The sequence below is a fragment of the Sebastes umbrosus genome, chromosome 14 (assembly GCF_015220745.1).
Source record: "Sebastes umbrosus isolate fSebUmb1 chromosome 14, fSebUmb1.pri, whole genome shotgun sequence".
In the NCBI taxonomy this organism is placed as follows: Eukaryota; Metazoa; Chordata; class Actinopteri; order Perciformes; family Sebastidae; genus Sebastes; species Sebastes umbrosus.
Window position 1 is genome coordinate 7769934 of NC_051282.1, and position 26015 is coordinate 7795948.

A 26015-nucleotide genomic window follows, 5' to 3' on the forward strand; every position below is an offset into this window, starting at 1 on the left:
CCTTTGTATGACCCCTATGTGTGTAAGCACTTATCAACAGTTTCATAAAGAATTGGATGTAGTCACTGTGATGTCACCCATTGGTTTGTGGACTGCCGTCTTGAAGCCTCGAGTTTAGCATTTTGGCCGTCGCCATCTTGGTTTTTTGCAACCAGAAGTGACACCAGAGGGTGGAGCTAAGTACAATACAACGCTGGAGACGTTTTTAGGCGACCAAAAAGGTTATAATTAACTTTCATGACCTGAAAATACACTATGAAAGGATTAAAGTTCTAAGACAAAGCCCAGACCCGGAAACGGCGTGGTAGCGAACTGTCAATCACAAAGTAGCCACGTCTATTTTACTCGAAATGGGACCATAATTTACTAACTGAACATCTTGTATTGAAGAAGACTTGAAACTAGCGATTGATATCATAAACTCATGTTTACAATGTATGCTGAGGTAATAAATCAAGTGTGAAGTAAGCAAATTTTCTCATAGACTTCTATACAATCAGACTTCTTTTTGCAACCAGAGGAGTCGCCCCCTGCAGGCTATTAGAAAGAATGCAAGCTTAAGGCACTTCCGAATTGGATATCCTTTTTGAGTTGCAAAAAAAGATATTATAATCTAGCACTCCTCAAGAAAAAAACAAAGTAAAGATAAGCAAAATAAGCATGATATGTGTAGCAGAAATATATGTGTGTTTCTGCTTTCCTTTCCTGTTAATCATCTGTCGACCCCTCATAATTATCTTGTGACCCCTTGTGGGGGTCCCGACCCTTAGGTTGGGAGCTGCTGTGTTACATCTAAATACAATCCGACAGCCCACATCTCTAGATAATAATCAGTCATACTTGGTTGTTTGTTTTTCATTAACATGATCTTTGGGTAAATTGTGCAGTTACATGTACACTCCCAGCTCTGATAACAGCTATTGCGGCTTATAGTTGTAAGGTTAGGTCCCAGAGGAGTGTAGCAGAATATCGGCCTTATTAGTAGAGATAGGGAGTGGGTGGGAGAGGGCAAGATGGATGGAGGAAGGCGAGAAAAGACAGAGCCCCTGGACAGAGAGTTAACGGAAAGGAAGAAAGACACAGAAAGGGAAGGATATTGGACTTATTAGAGAAGAGAGTGAGTGGGAGAAGAGGGCAAACACAGAGAGACAAAGATAGAGACAGAGAGAGAGGGATGATGTTATTTTGTCAGTGTTTCCCCCCGTGGGGGCTCGACTGCTTGTTAAAAAGTCCTGACAGAGGAACCACAGCAACAACACGCACACACACACACACACACACACACACACACACGCACACACATGCACGAACAGACACTGCTCCTTTGTGATAAACTTTGAATAGGTCTCTTTCTCCCTCTATGTGTGCTATCTTCTAAAATGGACTGCATTCATGCCAAAAATATTCTTCTGACGTCAAATGCAGCCATTGTTTGATAATCTGTGTGTGCGTGTGTGTGTGCGTGTGTGTGTGTGTATAGCTTCTATTGCAGTTGAAGGCTGCTGTTTCCCCGTAATTATTCTCTAAAACAAACACAGGATATCTGCTCCCCCTCTGTTCGCACCAAGTAGTTTATTAACACCCCTCCGCTACACACAAACACACTTAAAGAGAACACACTCATATTCACAGTGCCTTCATGAGATCTGCTTATTGTTCTAAAAACACTGTAATCTAGTAAAGACTGAATAAACCTCCACAGTGTCATAAGAGTATGTCAGAGCCATTTACAGAGGAATGCAGTAAACTCGCATAATGAGTAAGTAAAAGACACTATCAAAGCAATGTTGTTAGCGCAATGATATTTCTCTCTAGTCGTAATGAGATGGAAAGAAAAACAAGGAGACTTTTTTTTTGTGCAGTTCTACATAGTGCAGTGCCTGTTTGGGGCGTGCCCGTTCGGAGTGCGATGGCAATTTCGGAGCGGGTCGATTGCTCGGCCCCGGAAGTGCTGCTCGTTGACGCCAGTAAAGTGAAAAAGAGTTTGGTTGTAACGTTAGTGTGTCCAAGATCCAGCAACAAAAGTGAACGTAAAGGCCTGTAAAGGGCCGCTGTGTGTGAACGACATGCTCGACTCAGTCCGCAGAGCCCTGAAGCTGTTTGGGAGCGTATCTATGTTCCCATGGTTCTATGTTTCCAAGGTCCAATGTTCCCAGGGTCCTATCTTCCTGAGCTCAATATTCTGTTAACACACATTTTAGTATATTTTTCAAAAGGTTTTATGTTTTCAGGGACTCATTTTCACTGGTCCCTATGTTCATCTCCATGCTATGTTCCCTTTGACGAGTTAGCCCAGGTCACATTAAGCACAGAGAGCTTGGGAACATCATTTTCAGGTTCCCATTATGTGCTATATAGAGCTGGGGAACCAGCCCATTCTCATTCCCAGGTTGTCAAAAACATACTTATTTTAACCCAAACTATGATCTTTTCCTAAACCTAACCAAGTAGTTTTGTTGTCTAAAGTGACGCCAAGGGGTTCTGACCAAGCATCCATATGTGATGAGTTGGGAATGAGAATGGGTTGGAGGAATATACTGTATAGGACCTTGGGAACATAGGACCCTGGGAGAGCATATAGAACTGGGGAAGATAGGACCCTTTGTTCCCATTATGTGCCATATAAATCTGGGCAACATAGGAATAACCCCAGCTGTAAGGCTATTAATATCGAACGTGTCCAAATTGCGCCAACTTCGACACTGCACGTCATTGGGTGCCCTGCAATACACCCGTCAAGTGTGAAGTAGATTGGATGGATGGTTCTCGAGATATGTGAAGGACGTACACACACAAGAGAATCCTTGCTTTAGAGTTGGATTTGGTGTTCTAAATACATGCCGAACATGTCTGGCACGCACGTTTCTTGTTCACTTTTTGCACTTTTGCAAATACTGCTACAAATATGGGCAATATGTGTGTACATCCATCACATTACTGTGGCTTGGATTCCACATGTGACAGCTGTTTGTCTCTATCAAGCCAATTTGTCTGAATTTAGCAAGTCCTCGTCCATGTGATGCTTAGGCCCTAATTATATTGTTTTGGCTTCAGGTTTACATTATGAAATTGATTTTAAAGAATGATCATAGACCAATGAGTTCAGAAGGTTTTCTCAACCCACATAGAAGTATGAACATGCTTACATTTTGTGTTTTGATTGTTTTTGTATGCACTGCTCTCTAAACTGTGTATTTCTACAATCAGATATTAGCCAGTATGTACATTTCTGAATTTATACCGTCTTCTACACATACGTATGTTGCCCATATCGTTGCATGGTCTATGGTATTTGACAGAGGATATTAAAAAAAGGTTCATTACTTGTTGGATATTACGTGGCCTCGGCACCATTGGTTGGCCGTTTTCGCTTTCTCTTAATAAAGGTGATGATATCACTTCCTCGTGCCGAAAATTGTCAGTTTAATGATGTCTTGCTCATTTGGCAAACATACAGAATATACCTTGGAAAACAAATAAATATGGCTTGAATCCTGATTCCTTTAATTTGGGATTCATCCAACCCACCAAGCAGCACTTGTTTCAGCAAAGTTTCAACTTTCCTAATTGGCCTGCATGTAATTGGTCTATTTTTTTCCCATCTAAAATATGCTGTGGGAGGCAGAAGTGAGTGGTGCCAGCCTATAAATTGTCACTTTTTGTAGATTACAGTATACATTTTCTACACTCTGTGGATCAGTTTGGCATCAGTGTATCCGATATTGTATAAGCGCCAATCCAGCCCCGCAGACACAGAGATACTGTAGACCTGTCTTTTGGCCAAACTGCAAAATTAAAAGTACCATATATTGGATAGTTTTAAACATCGCAGCTTGGCCAAGCTGCAAAGCCGGTTTCAATATATGTATGATACTGTACAAAGACTCTAATGTGTAGATGTTTTTTCATTTTCATATCAGATCAACGCCTGCCATATTTTTTAGCACTAAAGACCTGACGATACTCTGGGCAACTTAACACTTTGGTGACCACAAGTGGCAGAAAATAGCTTTTAGAAGTTCATATTATGGAGGACGAAACCTGCAAAAGTCATTAAATAGATGAATCGATGAATAAATTAATATGCCATTCATTTTACAAAATATAAATGTAGCCATTAGTTAATTGAAAAAATGTGACATAAATTGATATTTCTGTTTTAATTTGCTTGTCGGCCTGTAGAAATAGGGGGGAAAATAATGCAAAAACAATAAGATGAATAAATACATCAATTTGATAATGTATAAATAAATGTGAAAATAAATTAAAAATTAAAAATGCAAAAATAAATACAAAATAGAAAAATAAATGCAAACATTAATAAATTGATAAAAAAATAAATGCAAACATAATTAAATAATAAATGTAAAAGTTAATAAATAGAAGAGTAGATAAATGAATACACATACAAATGAATAAAGATGCAAATTAAAACAGAAATATTAATTAATGTCACATTTAATCAATTGGTTGATGCCTATCTTTATTTTTAACAGTACTTTTGGTACATTTAATGGCATATTAGTTTATGTGTCGAGTAATTTATTTATTGAATTATTATGTTGGCAGGTTCTTTCCTCCATATTATATGCCCTTTCTGTCCACAGCCATAAAATGAGTGCTGCTACTTGCAATATTTTTTACTTTTTTTCTATTTCCTGTCAGAACATAATAATGGCAAACCTCCGTTTGCTAAAAGCAGTACATTTACTGTGTGCAGTAATCACTTATTTTATCGTTCTGTTTCTGAGAGAATTATGTGATTGTTTGTGGTTTTGGCTCCAGTGATTCTGTCTGTCTCGGTGGTTTATATGGTGAGTGCTGTCTGCTTGGCATTTCAGTTTGTTTCCGCAGACATTTCGAGCTCTTTTGTTTTGCTGCAGCTATTTTTATGCCTGTCTGTTTATATTTAGTAACTGTGGCCACCGAGGAATTTTTGTCATATCAGTGTGTTTCTCCTCCAGTGGACGCTGCAGAGCACTGCACAGACAGCAGGGCATCTGTGGCAGATATAAGTGAAACGTGGATATGTATGCCATCCCTTATGTGGCAAATATATGCAGGTTTTGCCGTGCGGTCCGTGTGTACTATCAGGCCTTTATCTTGGTGAGTGTGTACTTAAACTCACAATTCACTACACACTCATGTGTTTGTATGTGTGTGTGTGTGTGTGACTTTTTTTTTTTTTTTTTTTGTACATGTGTGCGTGTCATCAGACCAGACAGTGCATGATGCTATCAGCAGCAGAGGATATGAGGACTACTATTTATAACTCCCCTCTATCTCAACTTAGACACACTGTCCTGCCCCGCGGGGCAGGTGCTTGTTTGTGTGTGCGTGTTTGTGCGTCATTGTGGTCGTGTGTGTGTGTGTGTGTGCGCCTGTTTGTGTGTATGCAACAGAGTGGGAAATTTGAGCGCGGGAGACTGTGAACGTGATAGACGGAGCACGGGGGAAAGAGCTGTGAATGATAGACTACTGTGTGTTTGTGTGTGTTTGTTTGCGTGGGCGCCGCTAGCTGAAGGTGTGAGTTTGGAAAGAAGAGACATGTCACACTTGACAAGGGTGAAATGAGAGGATATGATTGGCTGTTTTCTGATGTCACGGATTGTGAGCCGTCCCAATTAGAAACAATCATACGCTGCTTAGTCACTCCATCAGTCTTTCCTCCACCGCTCTATACCCGTCTCTCTCTTGTCTCTTTCTACCCTGCATTGAAATTTCCTCCCTCTTTGTTTCTATAATTTTATGTCTTTATGGAACCTTTTCAGCCTGCCACTCTCCGGCTCATTTGCTTTCTTTCAGTGTTTTTGTTGCTAATTTCTTTATCATGGCCTTCCTTTTCACTCTGCATTTCTTTTAGGTTCCAATCTCTTGTTTTGTTTACCATATCTGTTCTTCCTTTGTGTCACATTAGCCCTGTTTCCCTTTCACATATTTTATGTTCTGTACATCTTGAAGTATCACATTATAAAAGTGGTATGGAAATGGTCAAAAATTTATAAAAATTCTTCAATTGCGGAAAAAATTTATTTACGCTTATTTGAGGTTTCGTCTGTTAAAAAAGAATTGATGCGCTAAATGGATTATGGAAACGCCTTTGCCGAATAAGTTTTAACATAGTGAACATTTAACTCTCATCTTATCAGCTGTTTCCACCGTCGGAGTCAATAGCTGTGGAAACATGGCTATTGACTTCCTCTATCTCTCTCTCACTCAACTGCATTCCAAAAAACCTCTAAGAAAAAAATAAATGTAATGAGCAATAACAAAACATACAATATAAGAAGAAGCACATGCATGTATCATAATACATGCTACATGAAATCTAGTGATTCCACTTCTTCTTTGTTTTTGTTTCTCCTGGAAAGAGACGTTTAAACAGAGAGACATCAGACGACAGAAACAGGATTGAAGTCGCGGTTGTCTTCTCTCTCTCAGCAGGAGAGTGAGAATAAAGACAGGGAGGTGTGGATTTATTCAGCTCTTTGTTGTCAGTGTCCTTAAGAGTCTGCTTCACTCAAGTGTTCAATAGAGGTGCCTCTGGTCTCAGAATTATAGGGTGGGCCAACCTGAACTGCCCATTTTTGAGACAGAGAATTGAAGCCTGGCTCACCATTTTCTCATTTGCGAGCTGATGTTTCTGATCATGCATCGTGTAAAACGAGAATATTCAGCTAAAACCAAATCTCCGCAGTCCAGTCGGGCTCTGTTGGGCTTGACGTGATGAGATCCTGTGGAAATAAAGAGACATTATTTGGCCCGAACAAATGAGCGCAGGCACGAGCCCAGTCTCGTTTGAGACCAGAAAGGAGCAATTATTTTGGTAAAAGGAAGATCTCCGTTTAGTGGTAGAATTTGGCTTGCTCTTCTGGGGTTCCTGGAGCTTAAATCCTTTCAAACAGGCACAAGCAGGCACACACACACAGATATACGAAACATTGCCAAAATAATATTGAAACAAAATTCTTCAGAGATTATTCACAACCAGTGTTAGCTTTTGCTGAATTAATTTTGCATAAATGTTGCCTTTGGCATCAATATTTTGTCTCCGTCTAATGAAAACAGTGTATCTTGAAATTTGGTGATTTTTCAGGTAAACTGAAGAATGAAATGCTCTTTTATGGGTTGTAAAAATTCCCCTATGTCTTATTAATATAATTAAAATCATTCCTATAAACCTATTGGATTATGTGAATATACAAAGTCTGCAGTAAACAGAGGAAAAGCTGCATATTTAGCATGAACTAAACAGAAAAAAAAACGTTATTAATAAAATCAAAGGAATCTTTGACGTCTTTGTCGACAGGTGGCAGGTGTAGATGTTAAATATCTGAAGACTAAAAGGAAAAAAAAAACATTATTGCATAATAATTCCATATAAAGTCACATATAAATCTACCACCTTATTCAATGTATAATACGATTGGCCCTGTGCTGCTCACAGTCCTCTGTATATTGCAGCAAAGAGTGGGAGTATCGGCCGCTGCCGTGATGAAGACAGGAAGTGACACGTCTTATAGCATGACCTCCCTCCTGTCCCACCATGCTCAAGCATTGCTTCAGATTCTACCCCATTAGAAGACACACACACACATCCACATACTCACACAGGGCTACACTGAGAGCCTCTGAAGAGCACTTGAGTATCGAGTGAGCCGACCTCACACACAGATACAATACCATTACAGAGCACTCAAGAGTCTTGATATAGGGGGAAAGAGACGCACGCCCACGCTCACACAAATAATGCAAACAGTGAATATATTCGGAGGCTATCAACACAGTAGAAAATGAAAAGCTAGGTCATGCATATAGCTATTAAATTACATACAGCGCACTGATATGGTTGCAAATACAATCCACAACACGCAGTCCCTGCTTTCTACTTGTGTATATTCTCATCCCCGCAATGCCCTCTTCACTCTTCACTTGTGCACTTGTGTTAGACTTACTCTGTGTCTTACAAGTGCAACTCTGTCTACGGGAAAAGAGCTGGTACTGGTATGTAACTGACTGAAGAAGAGAAAGTATTGACATATTACAATTTAATAGGAATGATTTAGTTTGAAAGTGTCATATACTCATAAAACACTTATTTTTTTTGTTTTGTTCAAATTGTATTAAGAGATTACACCAACCTGTGGAAATGGAGATGAGCAGGATTTTCCCCAAAACATGCCTTTCCTTTCCTCGATAATGGTCTCTGCAAAACTATGATGGTGTTTAATGTTTTTTTATATAAAAACAACACCTGGATCTGGTGCAGCATACGTTGACATTTCCTTATCTTCTATTTCCTTATAGACTCATTATGTGTCAGCACTCAGTGATGCAGTTTTCTCTCTGGATCAATGTACTGTAAGATGTGGGTCTCATTAGCATAACAGCGGAAACATATCGTTAACATTTCCACAGATTCCTCAATGAAGTCAACTTCAGTTCAGTTCAGTATGCTGTAAATTGTCCACTTGAAGTGGCTTGCATACTTTTTAAAGGAACAGGGTGTGACATTTAGAGGGATCTATTGGCAGAAATGGAATATAATAGTATGTTTTCTCTAGTTTATAATCACCTGCAAATAAAAATTGTTGTGTTTTTGCAATCTTAGAGTGATCCATTTATATCTACATACGGAGCCGGCCGCCATGTTTCTACAGTAGCCCAGAACGGACAAACCAAACACTGGCTCTAGATAGGGCCATGCGCGTTTTTGCGTCGTTCACCGTAGTTCTCCTACACACAGGAGAAGTTTCAGTTGGTTGCAAACTGCAACCTCACCGCTAGATGTCGCTAAATTCACTGCCGCACCTTTTAGCGTATCGACTGATATAACCCAGTATAGTAGTATTGAAACATCTCCAGTCAAACAACACCTGCATTCGATCCTTTTTGTACCCAGATCTAGAAAAAAAATACTTTTTTGGTATGCTTTTGCTCGCAGCCAATCACCACAGGCATTTTTTTAAGCGATTTAATGCAACATGTGATTGGCTACAGCTACAACCCAAACCGTCTGTGGTGTGGTGAAGTCGAGCACAGTGTATTTGACAGAGTTGGCAGTTCAGCGAGCCGAGATGCTACCAAAACCGTCGAAAATATGGCTATACGACACGCCTGTGGCGTCTGATAAAAATAAATGCGGTGGTGGCGGCATTTTATGCAACTGGGTATCGAATGAAGTACTCCATTGGTATCGGCATCACTTTAAGGGTACTGGTGATGTCATTTTTTTAACGATACCCAGCTCTATTTGCTCTCTATATCTTGCTTTGGAGAAGCACACAGTACACATTAAGCATTTGAAGTCGTTGTGTCTCCGGAGATGCAGATAACCATCACTCAATATACAATGCACAACTTGGGAATGTGTGCTTTTTAAGAAATATGTTCCACAAACAAAGCCACAATTACAGCTGGAGATTAATGAAACTATCTCATATAGTAACTGATCAATTTCATCTCTTCTTCTACAGTGATTTATTTGAGTCATTAGGCCTCTTCAAGATGTGTTCTAATCTTTGCAGCATATAGGATTGAGGCTAATGCCAGGTGGTGTTACACTACCCAGTACTGTAGCTCCTAGCATTACAGTAGCTGCTTCCTCACACACACCAACTCTCTTTTTTTGTTGCAAGTTTAGTCACACTGGATGAAGTCCTGTAGGCTGCAGGCAGTGTGTACATGTAGTGCACTCCTTTTATGTGTGTCAGTGTGTGTAAGCGCATTTATTCATTTTAAGAGCAGGTGTGATCTTACAAAGTGACACCGGGCAGAATCTCTTTTTCTTCATTTGTCTCATGTCTCTCGCTCAACCTTTTGTTCCGTGTCTCTCAGCCATCGTTCTTTTTTTCTCTCTAGCAACACAAACGTACACACACACACACACACACACGGAAGACCTGCACACACACTAACCTGCAAGTCCATCATAATTAGAGTGCCAAAGACAAGTGGTGTCAAGATAAGCCATGTGTGAACTCTCTGACATTTCAAGGTAACAGAAATTCACACACACGACAAATCATGCAACAAATAACCAAAGACGCGGTAACGCTCCGCCAATCGGCACATTTGTTATGCTTCACTCTTTTTTTCTCCCTCACTGTTCATCACTATTTATTGTGCGTTTCACCTCATTTAATAGCCTGCACTATAATGAGTCATTTAATACCAAACCTTCAATATAAATGAATGGAGTTAATTTGTCCACCTGTAATAGTGCTTGTCTGCTCTGCCCGAGCCCGTGTCTCAGTTTGGCTGAATTAAGTGGCAAATGATTCTGAGTCGGGTTTAATGGAGTGGATACGAGCGACTCAGAGTGAATGTAACCCTCGTTCCCCAGTACCAGGCCCACAGAGTTCTGCAGCCCGCCTGTACCGCACCAATCCAATTTAGGCTTAATTGAATTGTTCTGAGCCCCTCATCCATATATTTCCTCCTCGAGAAGCTTATTACTCTCGATCTGTGTGTGTGTGTATGTGTGTGAAAGAGTGTCTGTGCACTGCCAAATTTAAATGTTCTGTTGTTGATTGATATTTCTGAGGTGCTGTTTGAATTATACTGTAGCTATAAGAGAAGTGAGACAAAAATCCAGATATGTCTTCAACTAAATGTCTTCTTCCCTCTCTCCTTATCCCCGGATCCATCTTTTCTCAGGATGTGAAGTCAACATTCTTCCAGTTCGGTGCCTCCATCCAGCAGGAGGCTCTGCTGATGCTGAACATCATGGAGGAGTACGACTGGCACATCTTCTCCATTGTTACGTCAAAGTTCCCCGGCTACCAGGAGTTCATCAACATCCTAAAAACTACCGTGGACAACAGGTAGGATCAACTACACACCAGCCTTGCATGGTTCCCCAGTTTTATTTGCATCTTTATTTATCTTCTTAGATTGTATATCTGATTATTATTACATTGGATAACTGTAGCCAACAAGATGATGCAGCGAAATGAAGAATTAATGAAATCCCATTGGTGCTGTACTTAACTGGTCCTGATGTGGATGCATTTGCTGTTAAAGTTGGTCTGCTAGCAGTGACAACCAAGTGGCAAACTTCCCTTTTATTTGGAGTAGCGTTTCAACTAATGATTATTTTCATTGTTGATTAATCTGTTGATTATTTCCTTGATTAATTGATTAGTTGTTTGGTCTATAAAATGTCAGAAAATGGTGATAAATGTCAATCGGTGTTTCCCAAAGCCCAAGATGACGTACTCAAATGTCTTATTTTGTCCACAACTCAAAGATATTCAGTTTACTGTCATACAGGAGTAAAGAAACCAGAAAATATTCACATTTAAGAAGCTGGAATCAGACAGTTTAACAAATTACTCTAACCGATTAATTGATTATCAAAATAGTTGCAGATTAATTTAATGTTGACAACTAATTGATTAATCGTTGCAGCTCTAATTTGGAGAACTTCTGGATAAAGAGCACAAACAGAGTTGGTCAGGTAAACTTAAATAAAAGTCAGAAGGAGAGACAACTGTAACAAGACAAACAGTCTGCAGCCATGCCAGCGGCTCTGTGAGGCTACGTTTACGCACAGCAGCGCTTTGAACTAAATGCTAATTACGGCATGCTAACATGCTCACAGTGACGATGCTAACATGTTGATGCTAAGCAAATATAACGTTTACCATGTTCACCATTTTAATTTAGTTTATTACACGGCTTTATTGAATACTCGATTCTGATTGGTCCATCACAGCGTTATTTCTTTATAGCAGACCGTTGCTATGTATAACAGACCGTTACTATGGGCGCAGCTCTGATGTCAGACTCTGGAGGACCGTTTTTGTGTCAAAATATTGATTTCTTAAGTAAGTAGTCGTGTAATAAGTCGGCGTGTCGCATCGCCCTGTCAGGGTTTATTTCACAACAATGACTGGCTCGCTGTACATTATCCCTTACTTGTTAGTATGCTAATTAAGACTAAACACAAAGTACAGCAAAAGCTGATAGGAATGCTATTAGTTTTGCAAGTTATTTTGTAATAACCAAAGTATTGGTCGAGACATTTCAGTCAAAACCACGAACATCAACCTCATGGTGGCAGTAGAGGAAATATCAGTCAGTAGGAGACATCTCCTGGGAATCTGGAATGTCTTGTGCCAATCCATAAAGTAGATGTTGAGATATTTCACTGGATAAGTAAAAACTTTGACCTGCTGGTGGTGTAAGAAAAAAAAGTCAGGACATCACCAGAGTCATTAGAATTCATCCTCTGGGCAACATTGATCTCTGGACCAAATTTCATGGCAATCCAGCTAAGTGTTCTGGACATATTCCAGTCTGGACCAAATTGGTGGTCCAACCGACCAAATGTCACACCACTAGCTAAAAGGACTAAGGCTGTTCACTTTGACTTTATGTTGCAGGATTATTACGCTTACTGAACCTTGCAGGAAAAACACATTAACTTACAGTGCAGATAAACAACTTCAACATGATACTATATGGAACATAACCTTAATAGAGGATCTATGAAGTACATGAACAATGGGCCGTTTTTCTCCACCTCATCTACCCTTTTGTGTCATCGTTCCCAAAATCACCTCTCAATGCCAACTGCTTGCACTAAGAAAAACTGAAGATAACAAGATGCTGTAGTTATGTTTCCTTAAGAGTTGATACGCTCCTAGCACAGGCATTTCTCCAAGCCCATTTCCCCATTTTGGGTGTAATCTTCTCCATTATCACTGCACATTTCCCCAGAGAATGAGAAAGTTTACTTTCTAGAAGAGTCACCGCACACAATGCTTTGGCCTTGTATTTTTTCATCTCCTCCACTCACACTGTACGGTATGTACCTCAAAGAAAGTCAGCTCTTAAAGGATTTCATCAGCATTCTTAAAATGAATGTAGACGACTGGTAGGTTTACTACACATGCCGTTTGGCTGTTTGCCGCACCTTTAGGTCATTTTGACTGATGCTGTAGCTCTCCGCAGGGAGAGAGAAAAAAAAAACTGCTGAAGAGAACGGCAAGCCATAATTTTTTGGGGGGAAAAAAGTCAAATTAATGATCCATGTTCAGCAGTGTTGAGATGTTGGCAAGGGCGGGCGCCTGAGCCTGTGATATATTAAAACCCAGCTGAGGAGACTCTTTTTCATTAGCAGTTACTCTTTATGTCAAACCAAACAGCGATTCAAAAAACTCTCTGCCTGTGTCTGTATTTGGTAACACTGGTGGATACAATAGTTTTAATTACAAGTAGAGTGGCGACAGATGGTTAAGTGGCTGATTGACTGAGATTATGAATTTGTCCCGCAAACAGGTGTTGCTATCAGGAAACTGGGACGCCTTCGCTACTGAAAATGTGTCACTATAATCTGCCCAAATAGGAATCAGATCCTGTACACGTTTTCCCTTCCAGCAAGTCCAAGCGCCTTATTTATGCTTCTACTGCCAATCAATATCCACTCCATATAAATGTATTTACAATACATTAGTGAAAGATAGCTCAGCAGTGTAACAGATTTGTAATAAAGAAAAGTAACTTAACATCCCCAATGTCAATATCCGTACCACCTCCAGAAGTGATGTTGACCTCAGTGTTGAAATAATGGCCATCAGTTATGAAACAGGAAATCGACAACGGGGTAATTGCAGGTAATTGGGCTTATTATTTCTTGTGTCAGCATTCAGCTGGTTCGCAGTGACTTAGTCATGGGCAGACAGTTTTAATACCAATGAACTTCCATCATGCACAACAGAAAATTGGTCCAGTCAACTCAGTGAGTCAAAGCCGACCTTACCATGGAAACAGTAGCTTAGATGAAATACATGCCCAGATATATAACGTGAGAGTGAGGGAATATTTTTTGTGGGTAGCTAAGTAAATTATATAGGCTGTCTGGTGGAGGAATGCAGAAAGGTACTGTAGGTAGGTGGTGTGCCCGTCAGTATAATCTGCAGATTAAAAGGGACAGAGCTGTTTTTATGGACAGGAATGGTTGTTCAGGCATTGGACACATTTTCACTTACCTTCATGATCTGGATCGAGTGATTTTACATAGTTAATCACGACTAATCGCCAATTAATCACACTTTTTTTTTCAATTTTTCAAGTCTTTAAAACTGTTATCAACATGGGAGTGGGCAAATATGCTTGCTTTATGCAAATGTATGTATATATTTATTATTGGAAATCAATTAACTACACAAAACAATGACAAATATTGTCCAGAAACCCTCACAGGTACTGCATTTAGCATAAAACAATATGCTCAAATCATAACTCAAGCCTAACAGCTGTCAGTTTGTCATTCTGCTGACTTGACTTTGACTGCCCAAAACTACATGTGATTATCATAGAGTCGGCATGTCTGTAAAGGGGAGACTCGTGGGTACCCATAGAACCCATTTGCATTCACATATCTTGAGGTCAGAAGGTCAAGGGCCCCCTTTAAAAATTGGTCATGACAGTTTTTCCTCACCAAAATTTTGTGTAAGTTTGGAGCGTTATTTAACCTCCTTTCACGACAAGCTAGTATGACATGATTGTACCAATAGATTCCTTAGGTGTTCTAGTTTCATATGTTGCCAGTATCTTCACATTAATACGTTGAAGAAATTAGACATCCGACTTTGACAGCCCTAGTTTCAACCAAGGTGATTAATCTACAAGTAAAGAGTTTGCTGAGGGGTAAAAATTATTATAAATCCACAACTATATAATGATTTATTTAATGAAGAGGATGAGTGTTCACTCGGTAGGTGGTCGGCTTGGTTCAAAGCAAACATTTGTAACTAGGTGTTCTCAGATTTCTGCGCAGAATACATGAAACGTATTTCCTGAACCCTTTTTTATTTATTTTTTTTACATTGAGGTATTACATTCTCCCATACTTGTTTTTACCCCTGAATGTGTCTCTTTGTATCATTGTCTCTCTTTACTAGTTTTGTCATCAGGCACCAGTAGGCCATTATCAGTCTGGACAGCAAGAAGTGGACAGCAAGTCCCAAACCACTCTCATGTTACACTACCTGTCTGTTGTTGGATTCTTGCACGCTTGTTAACTGCTTTCCTCTTTTCCCTATCGTGTGTCACACTTTTTTAACACTCCAGTGTGTGTGCATACTGTACATCCGTCTTTGTCCCTCGCTATGCCAGCTCTGCCATCAAGGGCCTGTACTTCCGATACCACTGCATGCTACCAGTTTATGATATATTATTTTCTACAAACATAACCACCATTTCCTCTGTTTCTGCTGCTCTTTAGCCTTGCGCACTGGGACCTGCTGAATGTTATCGCTCTGGATGTTGTGAAAAAGAGCAGCCTGCCCCCCTGGATGAAAAAAGATACTCTACAAATGCATCATCATTTTATTAAGCACTTGTAACCCTGGCTACAGAACTAGATACAAAACATTTGCTTTGGAAATATACAGATCTGTTTTCCTTCACAGTTGCTTTAAGCATTTAAGTTTCAGCTCTCCATAGAGGAAAATCTCTACGTAAAAGCATACTCAGCCACATGGTTGTGCAGGAGTAAATAAATATTAAAGAGGACCTACAGTATTATGCTTAATTTCAGGTGCATACTTGTATTTTGGGTTTCTTCTAGAACATGTTTACATGCTTTAATGTTCAAAAACTGCTTTATTTTTCCCATACCGACTGTGCTGCAGCACCTCTTTTCACCCTCTGTCTGAAATGCTCTGTTTGAGCTCCGCCTCCCAGCCCAGTCTGCTCTGATTGGTCAGTTGGCCCACTCTGTTGTGATTGGTCAACCGAACTAAACTCTTCAGACTCTGCTTCAGCTCCACTCTAACTAGCTCTGTTTGGGGGAGTGCCAAACTAGCCGCTAGGCAGGTATTACGCAAATATGTTCCTTAGTGACATCACCACGTTACAGAAGAATAGGCGGGACTTCATGCAAGGCATTTCAAGCAGTTCAGGAGCAGTGTTTCTGTGGGGGAGAGTAACTCATTTTTCTGTGGACTGTGGATTTGTAACTTTGCAGACCTTTTACAGTCACAAAAAAACTATATAACACACTAAAGGAAAGGGAAAAAGAACAAAAGCATAAAGGGTCCTCTTTAATATTTTTTTTGTCCAAGAGGCGTGACAGAAGTTGCGCTCCACGTTGATAACAGCATTATTTTCTGGTAACTGTTGTTGCCAATTAGCACATTGACCACAGGCCCTTTCACATGAAGAGGCCAGTGTTTGTTCTCCTTGTCCTTTAGCTGTGTGGGCTGGAACCTGCTGAGCATCATTATACGGGACCAGCTTTAGCATTTGCATTCTCCATTTAGCCTTAATGTGTTCCCCCTGACAACAAGCACTTTACACCTATTAGCATTCAGATCGCACTTAACAATGATATTAATTATAATGGATAATTATAACTGCCCTTGCCGGCACCTGAGCAAAGTTAATAGGCTATTAGTTAAATATTAACATTTCACTCCTGTCCTCGTTATCCCCGCTTTAGTTTCGTGGGCTGGGACCTGCAGAACATCATCATCCTGGACGCGGTGGAGGAGGACAGCCGCTCCCAGATCATGCTCAAGAAGGTCCAGTCCCCCGTGGTCCTGCTCTACTGCTCCAAGGACGAGGCGGTCTACATCCTGGAGGAGGCTCGCTCCCTGGGCCTCACCGGATTTGGATACATCTGGATTGTGCCATCGCTCACCACTGGGAACCCGGAGTTAACGCCCGAAGCATTCCCACCGGGGATGATTTCGGTGTCGTACGACGACTGGGACTACCCGTTAGAGGCGCGTGTTCGGGATGGTCTGGGGATCATAACGTCGGCAGCGGCGGCCATGTTGGAGGAGTATGGCGACATCCCCGAGGCCAAGACGTCCTGTTATGGCCAGCTTGAGAAGACGTCCAAACTGCCACCCAGTGCGTTACACAAGTAAGTAAAGAAGGAGTGTGTGGATGTGTTTGTCTTGGTATTCATGCCTATAATGATTAGAAACACAGTGTAGTCTTTTTTAAGGGGGCAGAAAAATAGAAACAGCAGAATTCTAAAAGATTTCACGAGGTATTTTTATAGCATAAAGAAGAGTGGCTTTGTAAATACACATGAAATGTGTGTGTGGATGTTTATTTGAATGCATGGCTTCCTGCCACAGAGTTTGTTTTCACCCCTAGTGATTAGAGACTTCCACCAAGTTTCCACCAAAGATTGAGATTGAGGAAAGATGCAATTACTGGATAAAAAAAACAACAAGGGATTGAGAGTTAGAGCTAAGAGGAAGTGTAGGAGTGAGAGAATGAAAGAGGTGAATGGGAGTTGAGAGGAGGGAGTTTGTTATTTAGGCAGTGAGGAAAGAGGGAAGGGAAGAAATTGAGACTGGGGTACAACAGCGGGAAGCCGCTACAAATGAGTGCTCTCCAAAATTGAAGAGCTCCTTGATGAGTCCTTCTGCTCCTCTTCTCATTTAGTCCTCCGTCTCCCATTCACTCTCTTCTGCTCTCCTTCTCATCATGCGCTTGCTCCCCAGCAGCCAGTGGGAGATGTTGCAGGTCTTGCCAGCTTTGTCTGGCTTTCCATCTGGCAGAGGAGGGAGAGACGCACACACAACCTGTGTTTACATCCCAATGTTGTTGTTTTTTTTAATAATAATGAAGTGTGAAATTAGGAATCTCAAGTCTAAATGACAAAATTGAATTTCAAAATGTATTACCAAAAACAACAATCCGAAAAGCGGTCTGTCTCTACTTTGCAACAACAAGATGCTTAAATGAGGAAATGATTGAGAAGAAGAACAAATTTAGCTGAACTTAAGGGGAGACACTACAGTTGAACAGGGTAGAGATATTAGCTAATAGATATCACCGTGAAACGTCCCCGGTTGATTATTTACATTGAGACAATTATTTTTGTATTACAAGTTTTCTGAAATGTTATGTTTAAATATGCAAATAAGGCATTAACTTATGCTAACTTTTGGTGAATTTACGAGAAATCTACAGATGCAAATAGACAAAGTAGTAAAATAAACACCTAAATGTGTATTTTGGATGTTATCTTTCCACTAGTCTGAAAGCAGACATGTTATGGAAGCAAAATAGCCCAAAATCTCAAAATTGACCAGTGCCTGAAAAACAATGTTTTTTCCTGTAGTGTCTCACCTTAAAGATTAATAGTCATCATTTTGGCAAACACTGTGCATCAATATAATAATGGGAATTTCTCCAGTGGGTAAGTCTTAATCATGTCACCATTCATGAGTTTGCTTTTGTCTCAGATGAAGGCTTGAAATACGGCTGAAATAACTTTATTTATATGTACTTTTAATGAACATCAGTATAAAAGTACAAGATGTAAACACGCCGGAGTTAGCAAGAATGCAAATACATTTTGCTACATGTCAAGTTAAAAGTGATCACAGTTCTGGTTTGCCTTAGTGGAATCTAGTGGTGAGGTTGCAGATTGCAACCAACTGAATACCCCTCCTCTCACTCCTCCCTCTCCAAGCGTGTCGGAGAGCTACGGTGGCCTTCAGGTAACAAATAAAACGTGAAAGTCTCTCTCTAGAGTCAGTGTTTGGTTGGTCCGTTCTGTAGAAACATGGTGGAGCAACATGCTGGACTCAGGGAAGAGGACCCGCTCCCTATGTAGATATGAAGGACTCATTCTAAGCTAACGAAAAGTCAACGATTCTTAGTTTGAGGTGATTATACGTTAATGAAAATATAGTTATGAATATTATGTTCCATTTCTGCCAATAGATCCCCTGAAATCCCACACACTGGACCTTTAAGCCATCGTTTGAGATGGATTTTAAAAGTGGAATATATAGGGCCCTCCGTTATTGCAGGTAGTGAAGTGAGCCATTTCAATATTTACTTCCCTTTACTGACAGCCCTGTTTGACCAAATGTTGCGCACGTATGTGGCGCCTCGCAATCCCTTCTAGTGGTGACCCTGCTGCCAATGCCACTGTGAAATAATTTAGAGGAGATGGTGCAAGCCCATGCAAAGCCTTATATATAAAACAAGCATATTTGATTATTTATTTTTTTAGTTCTCAAAGCTAAATAAATTATATTTTTCCAGAATGTTACAATAATGAAATTAGTGGTTTTATCCCAAACTTATATGGCTTTCTTGAACTTACACCTGTAAGTGACCAGTAAGTAAAACAATACTCGATGTGTGAAAACATCTTGGCGGCATTAACTGTAAGAAATGGCTTGATTTGCTTAAAATATTGTAACTTAAATTTGATGGTGTTTGAGACCTTTTTCCAGATACCTTTTAAAGGTTAATGTAGAGTCCAATGTGACCCGGAGGTACTTGAACTTATTTGAACCGGCATTAAAGAACAGCAACGTGTCCAATATGAATCAGAAAGATACATTTAATGATATGTTTTTCTGATGCCTATCATTACCCATCATCATCTCAAAAGTTTGCATGATATTCCTTTCAGAGTTAGATAACAGTTTTTCAGAAAACGATGAGAGGCTGAGAGCAAAACAAAGAGGAAAAAAGAGAGGGAGAGAAAAGAGATGAACAAGGAAACAGGTACATTTCCTCTGCTAAACTTATAAATCAAGATTGAAGTCGAACATTTTCCTCTGACGTCAGCGTACAGCGACTGTCTGTGCATTTTTACCAGCCTGAAGCATTTTCATGTAATTGGTCAATAAATCAACCGGGAACTCTTTTGGCTTTTGTGGCTAACGTTACATCACTGGTTGCTTATTTGTCCAACTGATGTCATGCCAAATTCGCATCAGTATTTTGGATCAATTCTCATTTGAGTTCTGCGAACCAAGTGGATTGTGCACCGTGGGTAGTTAAAGGGAGCTGGGAAATTAGAACACTCACTGTAAAAACAGGACTGGGCTAACTCTGCCTGTTTAAAGAGCTTGAAATTCCAGTTGTCACTGAGGTAACAGAGGAGTAACTGGCATTGCTCGGCAAAATTTATGAGCCCCCACTCATAAATTATGGTCATTTTGTGCAAAGAGACCGTAAAGTATGACTGATTAACCTCGATAGGGCTTTAAACACCAATTCTGCACCAATATCGCTCCCCTTTTGTCAGGAAACACAGAAAGAGAATTACCAAATATCCAGAGCCAGCTGATTTTGTTCCCAGCATGCTCTGCTGCCTCAGGTTGTTACCCAGGTGATGAGTGGCCGCAGATGGCTCTGTTGTGGGTGAGAGAGCTCAGCCAATAGGGCTTCAGGGCCAGGACACGGGAAACATGATTGGTCAAGGCTAGGTCGGGGCGACGGGCCAGTGTGGGTTGTTAGACCATCAACGGCTGTCAGGGGATATAAGAGGACACGGCCAGCACACACACACACAGAGGTGGGCAGATGGGCTGTACGTAGAAATGTACAGCACCAGTGTGACATATTGCAGTACTTACAGCGGGGCACAGTATAAGGGCTGCGCAATTAATTGAATATTAATCGCAATCACAATTTTGGCTTCCCACAATAAAATGAATCAAACTGCGATACTGACGTTCAAAATGCTACGCCATAGAAAACTCTGCTGCATGAATCAAACACTTCCTAAACTAACTGCTAGAGATGCACCGTCAATCAGCAGCCGATTGAAGCCGGCCGGTTTTCAGCAGTCTCATATATCAGATTCTTTTGCCGGACACACACACACACACACACACACACACACACACACACACACACACGTGCAGCTGCCACATGATGGTTTTACGTCGGCACACAGCGGCACAGTCAGTAATGTCATACACACACACACACACACACACATAACATGTCGGTGGTTTGGAAGTTCTTCTGCTGAGTGAAAAAGACATAAAGCTGCAATTTGTCACAACTGCAAGTTCAAAATGAGCCGTGGAGGAACAACCTTAAAACATTTGGAACAACTAACTTAATCAGACACTTTTTTCACAATTATATTGTAATTCATTCCCATGATGCTGCTCTGAGTAACTGTGACCGGCTCGTCTGCCGTTAACAGAGGTTCCATTGAATTACATTATGATGCGTTAAGCTCTGCTCAGTAAATATGAGTGTTGGGCGATGGTAATTTATATTGATGTTTATCATGATGTGCTCAAATTTAATCTTGTAAAATGTGTTTTTTTGGTGAGAAACTTGAATAAATCCATTTGTTTTGCAGGAGTAATGGATATTAGAGAGAGAATTATGACCCTTTTAACTTCCTATCACTAGCTCTAAGAAGCTTCTAATATATATGCGATGATTTACTTCCTAATCATTTGAATTGTGTGTTTTTATGCAATTAATCATTATTAGATGACAATAACAAAGTATAACATATAACATTTTCTGATGGTTGGATTGTAGCACAACATGGAAGTGAAAGTGGAAGTGAGCGCTCTGTCTATTTAAATGTGAAATTGCAATAAAGATAATTTGTCCCTAATCTATGAATAATCATGATAAATAATCGTGATATCAATATTGATCAAAATAATTATGTTTTTATCATTTTGGCCATAATCGTTCAGCCATACACAGTATTATATCCTCCCCTTTAGTTCTTCAGTGCCTTGTTGTAAGCAAGATGTCTATGACAGCATTATCTTATAAGCATTCAGTTTGAGACGCCTCTCGTTTCTAAGCTGTGATTTGTGACAACAATTTGATTTACAGTGGATGTGAGCCAGGACGTGTCGCAAGAGAACAAAACTTGCTTTGAAGAGGATGAAATGAATAGGTGGTCCTGAAAATCACAGAAAGGCCTGTATAGTTCTGGCGACTCGGGCTTCTAGTGAAGTTTTACCTCACTCACTTCGCCTCTGACAGCCGTGATGATAAATCCACTGTGACGCATCCAAGATGAATATGTTTTGCGGAGTAATCGAAAAATAAAATAAAATAAAAAACAGGAGACAAATGACCTACTAAGAGCAGTGGCCAGTGCAGCAATCAAACCAAAGTGACAACCTGCGCTGCATTTCAAATACGCCGTGTGCATGTGTGGCTTTATGTGTGTGTGTGTGTGAGTGTGCTCGGGTGTGTGCGTGTTAGAGAACAAGAGAAATATCCCCCCCTTAAGAGAATGTCCTGTCATGGCAGATTTACGGTGCACCGCTCACCTTGCTGTGGTGAACAGTGTGCCTTAAAAGACTTTAGCACTTATATATCAGTGTGTGTGTGTGTGTGAGAGAGTGTGTGTGTGGGCAAGGCGTGGTGGTAGTAGTAGAGTCCTGACAGGTAATTTCAGTCTCCAGCTCTGATATATGAGGGTCAGAGCTCAGGGAAACACACATGTACGCACATACGCCTTACACACACATACTGAGGCCTGGGGCAGTCGTCATGTGAGCTGTGCAGAGATTCATACTCATACGCTCAACGCACTGCAACCGAGAATTTAAAAGACGCATGCCATATGCTGACACATTAGATCAGTTAATAAGATGCAATTTTGCTTGTAAAGTAGTATGTTAAAGCCAGACACTTAAACAAGTTGTGTGTATATATTGTACAAAACAGCTTTGTGCATTTGTCATTTTTCACCGAGAGTCAGAGACATAACCGATGAATATCGGTTTTACAGAGTGGGAACAATGATTCAACATGCCAGTCACTCCGCTGCTCATGAATATTACATAACTGCATGATCATTACTGCATTTTATTCTTTTCATATTAATACAGTAGGCTATATGTATTATTCTATGTTCCTATTTGCAATTCTCCTGCGACTTGTGACAATTCTGATCTCACAAAGAGTATATTTGAGTAGATGGGGAAATGTTCTTTATACTGTCCCCTGTGGAGGGGTGTTCACATGAAATGAGCTGCTGTGTGTGAAGTGGTGTGCATGTTAAAGCTGCAGTGGATAGAAATGAAGCAAATATGATTAAAGAAAAAGTTATTTTTATAAAACGGTCACTATATCCTGACAGTATTGCATGAGACATGTAATCTGAAAAAAATCATGTGCCTCTGTGTTTTCGGTGTTCCTAATGGCATCTGCAAGATTTCACAGACCGGATGAAAACAACTAATCAGAGCCGAGCTGGAGCCTGCCGTCTCTGAGCAGCTGTCAATCACTCGCGAACTCCGATCAAAAGGTCAAACTAGGCAGCGCTGATCAAATATGAATCAATATTCTGTTACTGTAATGCCTATTTCTCTATTCAAATGTTTTCAGAATCATCTTGTAGTGTACTGTTTAGCTGTAAAATGAGAAAGTTGGTGAACCGGCAGCCATGTTGAGAACAGTCGAACCAAAACTAAGCACCGCCCACCAGCCGGAGCACAGCCAATAGGAACGCTCTCTCTGAAATGACCTGTGATTGGCCAAAGATTTTTTAAAGTCTGAAAACAGAGCCATGAGGAGGTGCAGAAGTCTAGTTTCCACTCAGAACACTTGAATCACAGTATGCTGAAAGGTTATTATGGGATTTTGGATGATGCCAATGATGCCAAAAACATTCTGCCTACTGCAGTATGTAGTTGTCACTGTGTTGAAACTGCTGTTGTGTTGGAACCTAATTAGCAAGCGAGCAAACATTTATTATAATCCAATAAGAAACAGGTTTTCCTTAGCTGCTCGAAAGCTAAAATTCGGAGACACAATGTTATCATTATTCCAAATAAAGTCCGAAAGTGAGAGGAAGAAAAAGATCCATACATACAGAGTGAGTTGGATAGACAGAGTTGCTAATACATACTGTACCACTGTGGGTAAGAATATCTACAATCATGAAATAATCAGTCATTTTACCCCTCAAATCTCTCTTGTCAGCTTAAGTATTGCCTTGCGGGTAACCGTCTGCATGAGAGAGGGGCTGAATCCTTTAATAAATCATGAGCAGATGTGTCTCTGTGTGAGTATGCAAAAACTTTCATTTTAATATTGTTGACACAAGAAGGTGATTGCAAAGCAAAAGCAGATGCCTCCGTTTTCAATCTAAAACAATGAGCTAATTGTAGTTCAAGTTCCCGATGCTTAGCCCGAGGTGTCCTTTGGGCAGCGGTGGGTGTGCATTTTATACAAGACTGCAGGAGCAGTGTTGTCCGGTGGGTTGAAGGTGGAGCTCCCCCAACTTATGCTGATTACATCCAAGGCTGCCTGGTTATTTGCAACATCTTTTTTGGAGAATTATAAGTGTGTATTGAGAATTCCGACGGCAGACAGCGGTAAGCACAGAAACGATAAAAAAAAAAGGGGGTTGACAAAAAAAAGAAAAAACAAAGTAGCCTACTTTTTCACAATCTATTTTTGGCAGGGGGGTGACCACCTCTCTTGGTGCCCCCATGTTTGAAAAACAAACAACAAAAAGTGCTCTCCTGGATGCCCCTAAAGTAGATATAACATGATAAAGTGCCCTCTAGGGTGCCCTTCCACTAGGGTGCCCTCCCAGTGTAGAAAATGTGATAATGTGCCCTCTAGGGGGCCCTTCCATTGGAGAAAATGTGATAAAGTGCCCTCTTGGGTGCCCTTCCCGTAGAGAAAATGTGATAAAGTGCCCTCGAGGGTGCCCTTTGAGTGGAGAAAATGTGACAAAGTGCTCTCTTGGGTGCCCCTCTAGTAGAGAAATTGTGATAAAGTGCCCTATGGGTGCCCTTTCAGTGGAGAAAATGTGATAAAGTGCCCTCTTGGGTGCCCTTCCAGTAGAGAAAATGTGATAAAGTGCCCTCTAGGGTGCCCTTCCAGTAGAGAAAAATGTGTTAAAGGGCCCTCTATAGTGAGCATATTGGGATACTGTAAACAAAGCGATATATTGCAATTTTTTTAATCTAATTTTAGAAAATCTGTAATGGTATAAAGAACACACTGCCATATGCATAAAATCTGAGTAAAACAAGTTTACTTTTTTTATGCAATCAGAACAGTGAGATCTGCATTTATGTTATCACAGTCCCTGCAACATCCAACATCATAGCACTATAAGAGGATGCATACACAAGTATTGACGGCGTTAATCTTTGCATGTTAACAATTAATTAAAAATTGTTTTTGAGAATCAATATAGTATCGCAAAACATAATATTGCAATATTCTTACACCCCTAATTTTTATATGGTAAATCAGATGTGAAAAAGATTCTGGTCCTAACTCCAGTTTGACCAGTTATCGACAGATGCAGCCTCCTAGAATCCCCCCTCCCAGCCGAAGGCCCTTCAGGCTCCCAGCCGGCTTCTTTACTGGCTTTGTCAGGCAGAACAGTTCACTATATTGTGTTCATTACCCAGGACTAGCATATGATTGACAGCTAGTGTGTTACATCTCCGAGATAAATGAACCATCAAGTTGCTTTTGGTTTGGCTGCTCAGAGAGTGGAGAGACGGGGAGATGTGGGACTGCAGAGCCGAGGATATGAAGGGAGTTTAGTCAGTCGCAGCTGCCAATCCCACTGCATGGGAAGTTTATTAATTTTTCATCAGAGGTATCTAAGAAAGGTGCTCCAGCGTTGTGCAGGGATCCCTGAACTAAAACTTTATTAGCATATTGGAGAAAATCCCCTGATATTCAAACTCGGCTACAATATACAGAATCCCCAAGCCAGTACACACACACACACACACACACACACACACACACATAAATCCTATTTTGTGCAACAAAAGGAAATCCTGCTGAAGTAGCTGTGTGGACATGTGTTGCATTTTATTGTGCAACTGCAAGCTCGGGGAAAAAAAGAAAATGTAATTGTTAGCATTAATCTTGTGCTGCCCGAACTCGCACTGAAAAATAACTGCACAAACATAATAACACGGACACCGGGGACAACAGGAGGGGCAGAGACTCTGCTAAGCTAGCATCTACTTCACCGTGTACGGTCATCATTCATGCCACACTTAACACGTGCCACCTGAGGCATGAGTGTGTTTACAAGTGACCATTGGGTCATCTTAAAAGACCTAAATCAGCACTGGTAGCACGTCCCATCTTTTTTTCCAGACTTCCCAGTCTTTGTCTCTCACTAAGCACAGTGTGTGTGCTCTTCATAGATCATGTGCTGACCGTATACATCATTAGTTTTGACCGGTCCTTGTCTTCATGAAGGATAAATATCTCTATCTTTAACGCACACGCGGTATTATACGGTT

At 40.5% G+C, this 26015-nt stretch overlaps 1 protein-coding gene and 1 long non-coding RNA gene across 3 annotated transcripts in view; one reads left to right on the forward strand and one right to left on the reverse strand.

Annotated features, from left to right (window-relative positions):
- grin2aa (glutamate receptor, ionotropic, N-methyl D-aspartate 2A, a) overlaps nt 1–26015 on the forward strand; it is a 184357-nt gene that overhangs the window by 106182 nt on the left and 52160 nt on the right. For both annotated transcript variants that reach the window (XM_037791906.1, XM_037791907.1), the window contains 2 exons: nt 10660–10826; nt 16454–16882. In XM_037791906.1, the coding sequence (XP_037647834.1) occupies nt 10660–10826; nt 16454–16882 (596 nt within the window). The remainder of the gene's footprint in view (nt 1–10659; nt 10827–16453; nt 16883–26015) is intronic.
- On the reverse strand, nt 19302–20550 carry LOC119501501. Its single transcript, XR_005209844.1, has 2 exons — nt 20361–20550; nt 19302–20252 (listed from the first exon to the last, which is right to left on the reverse strand). It is a non-coding gene; the product is annotated as an uncharacterized LOC119501501 (long non-coding RNA).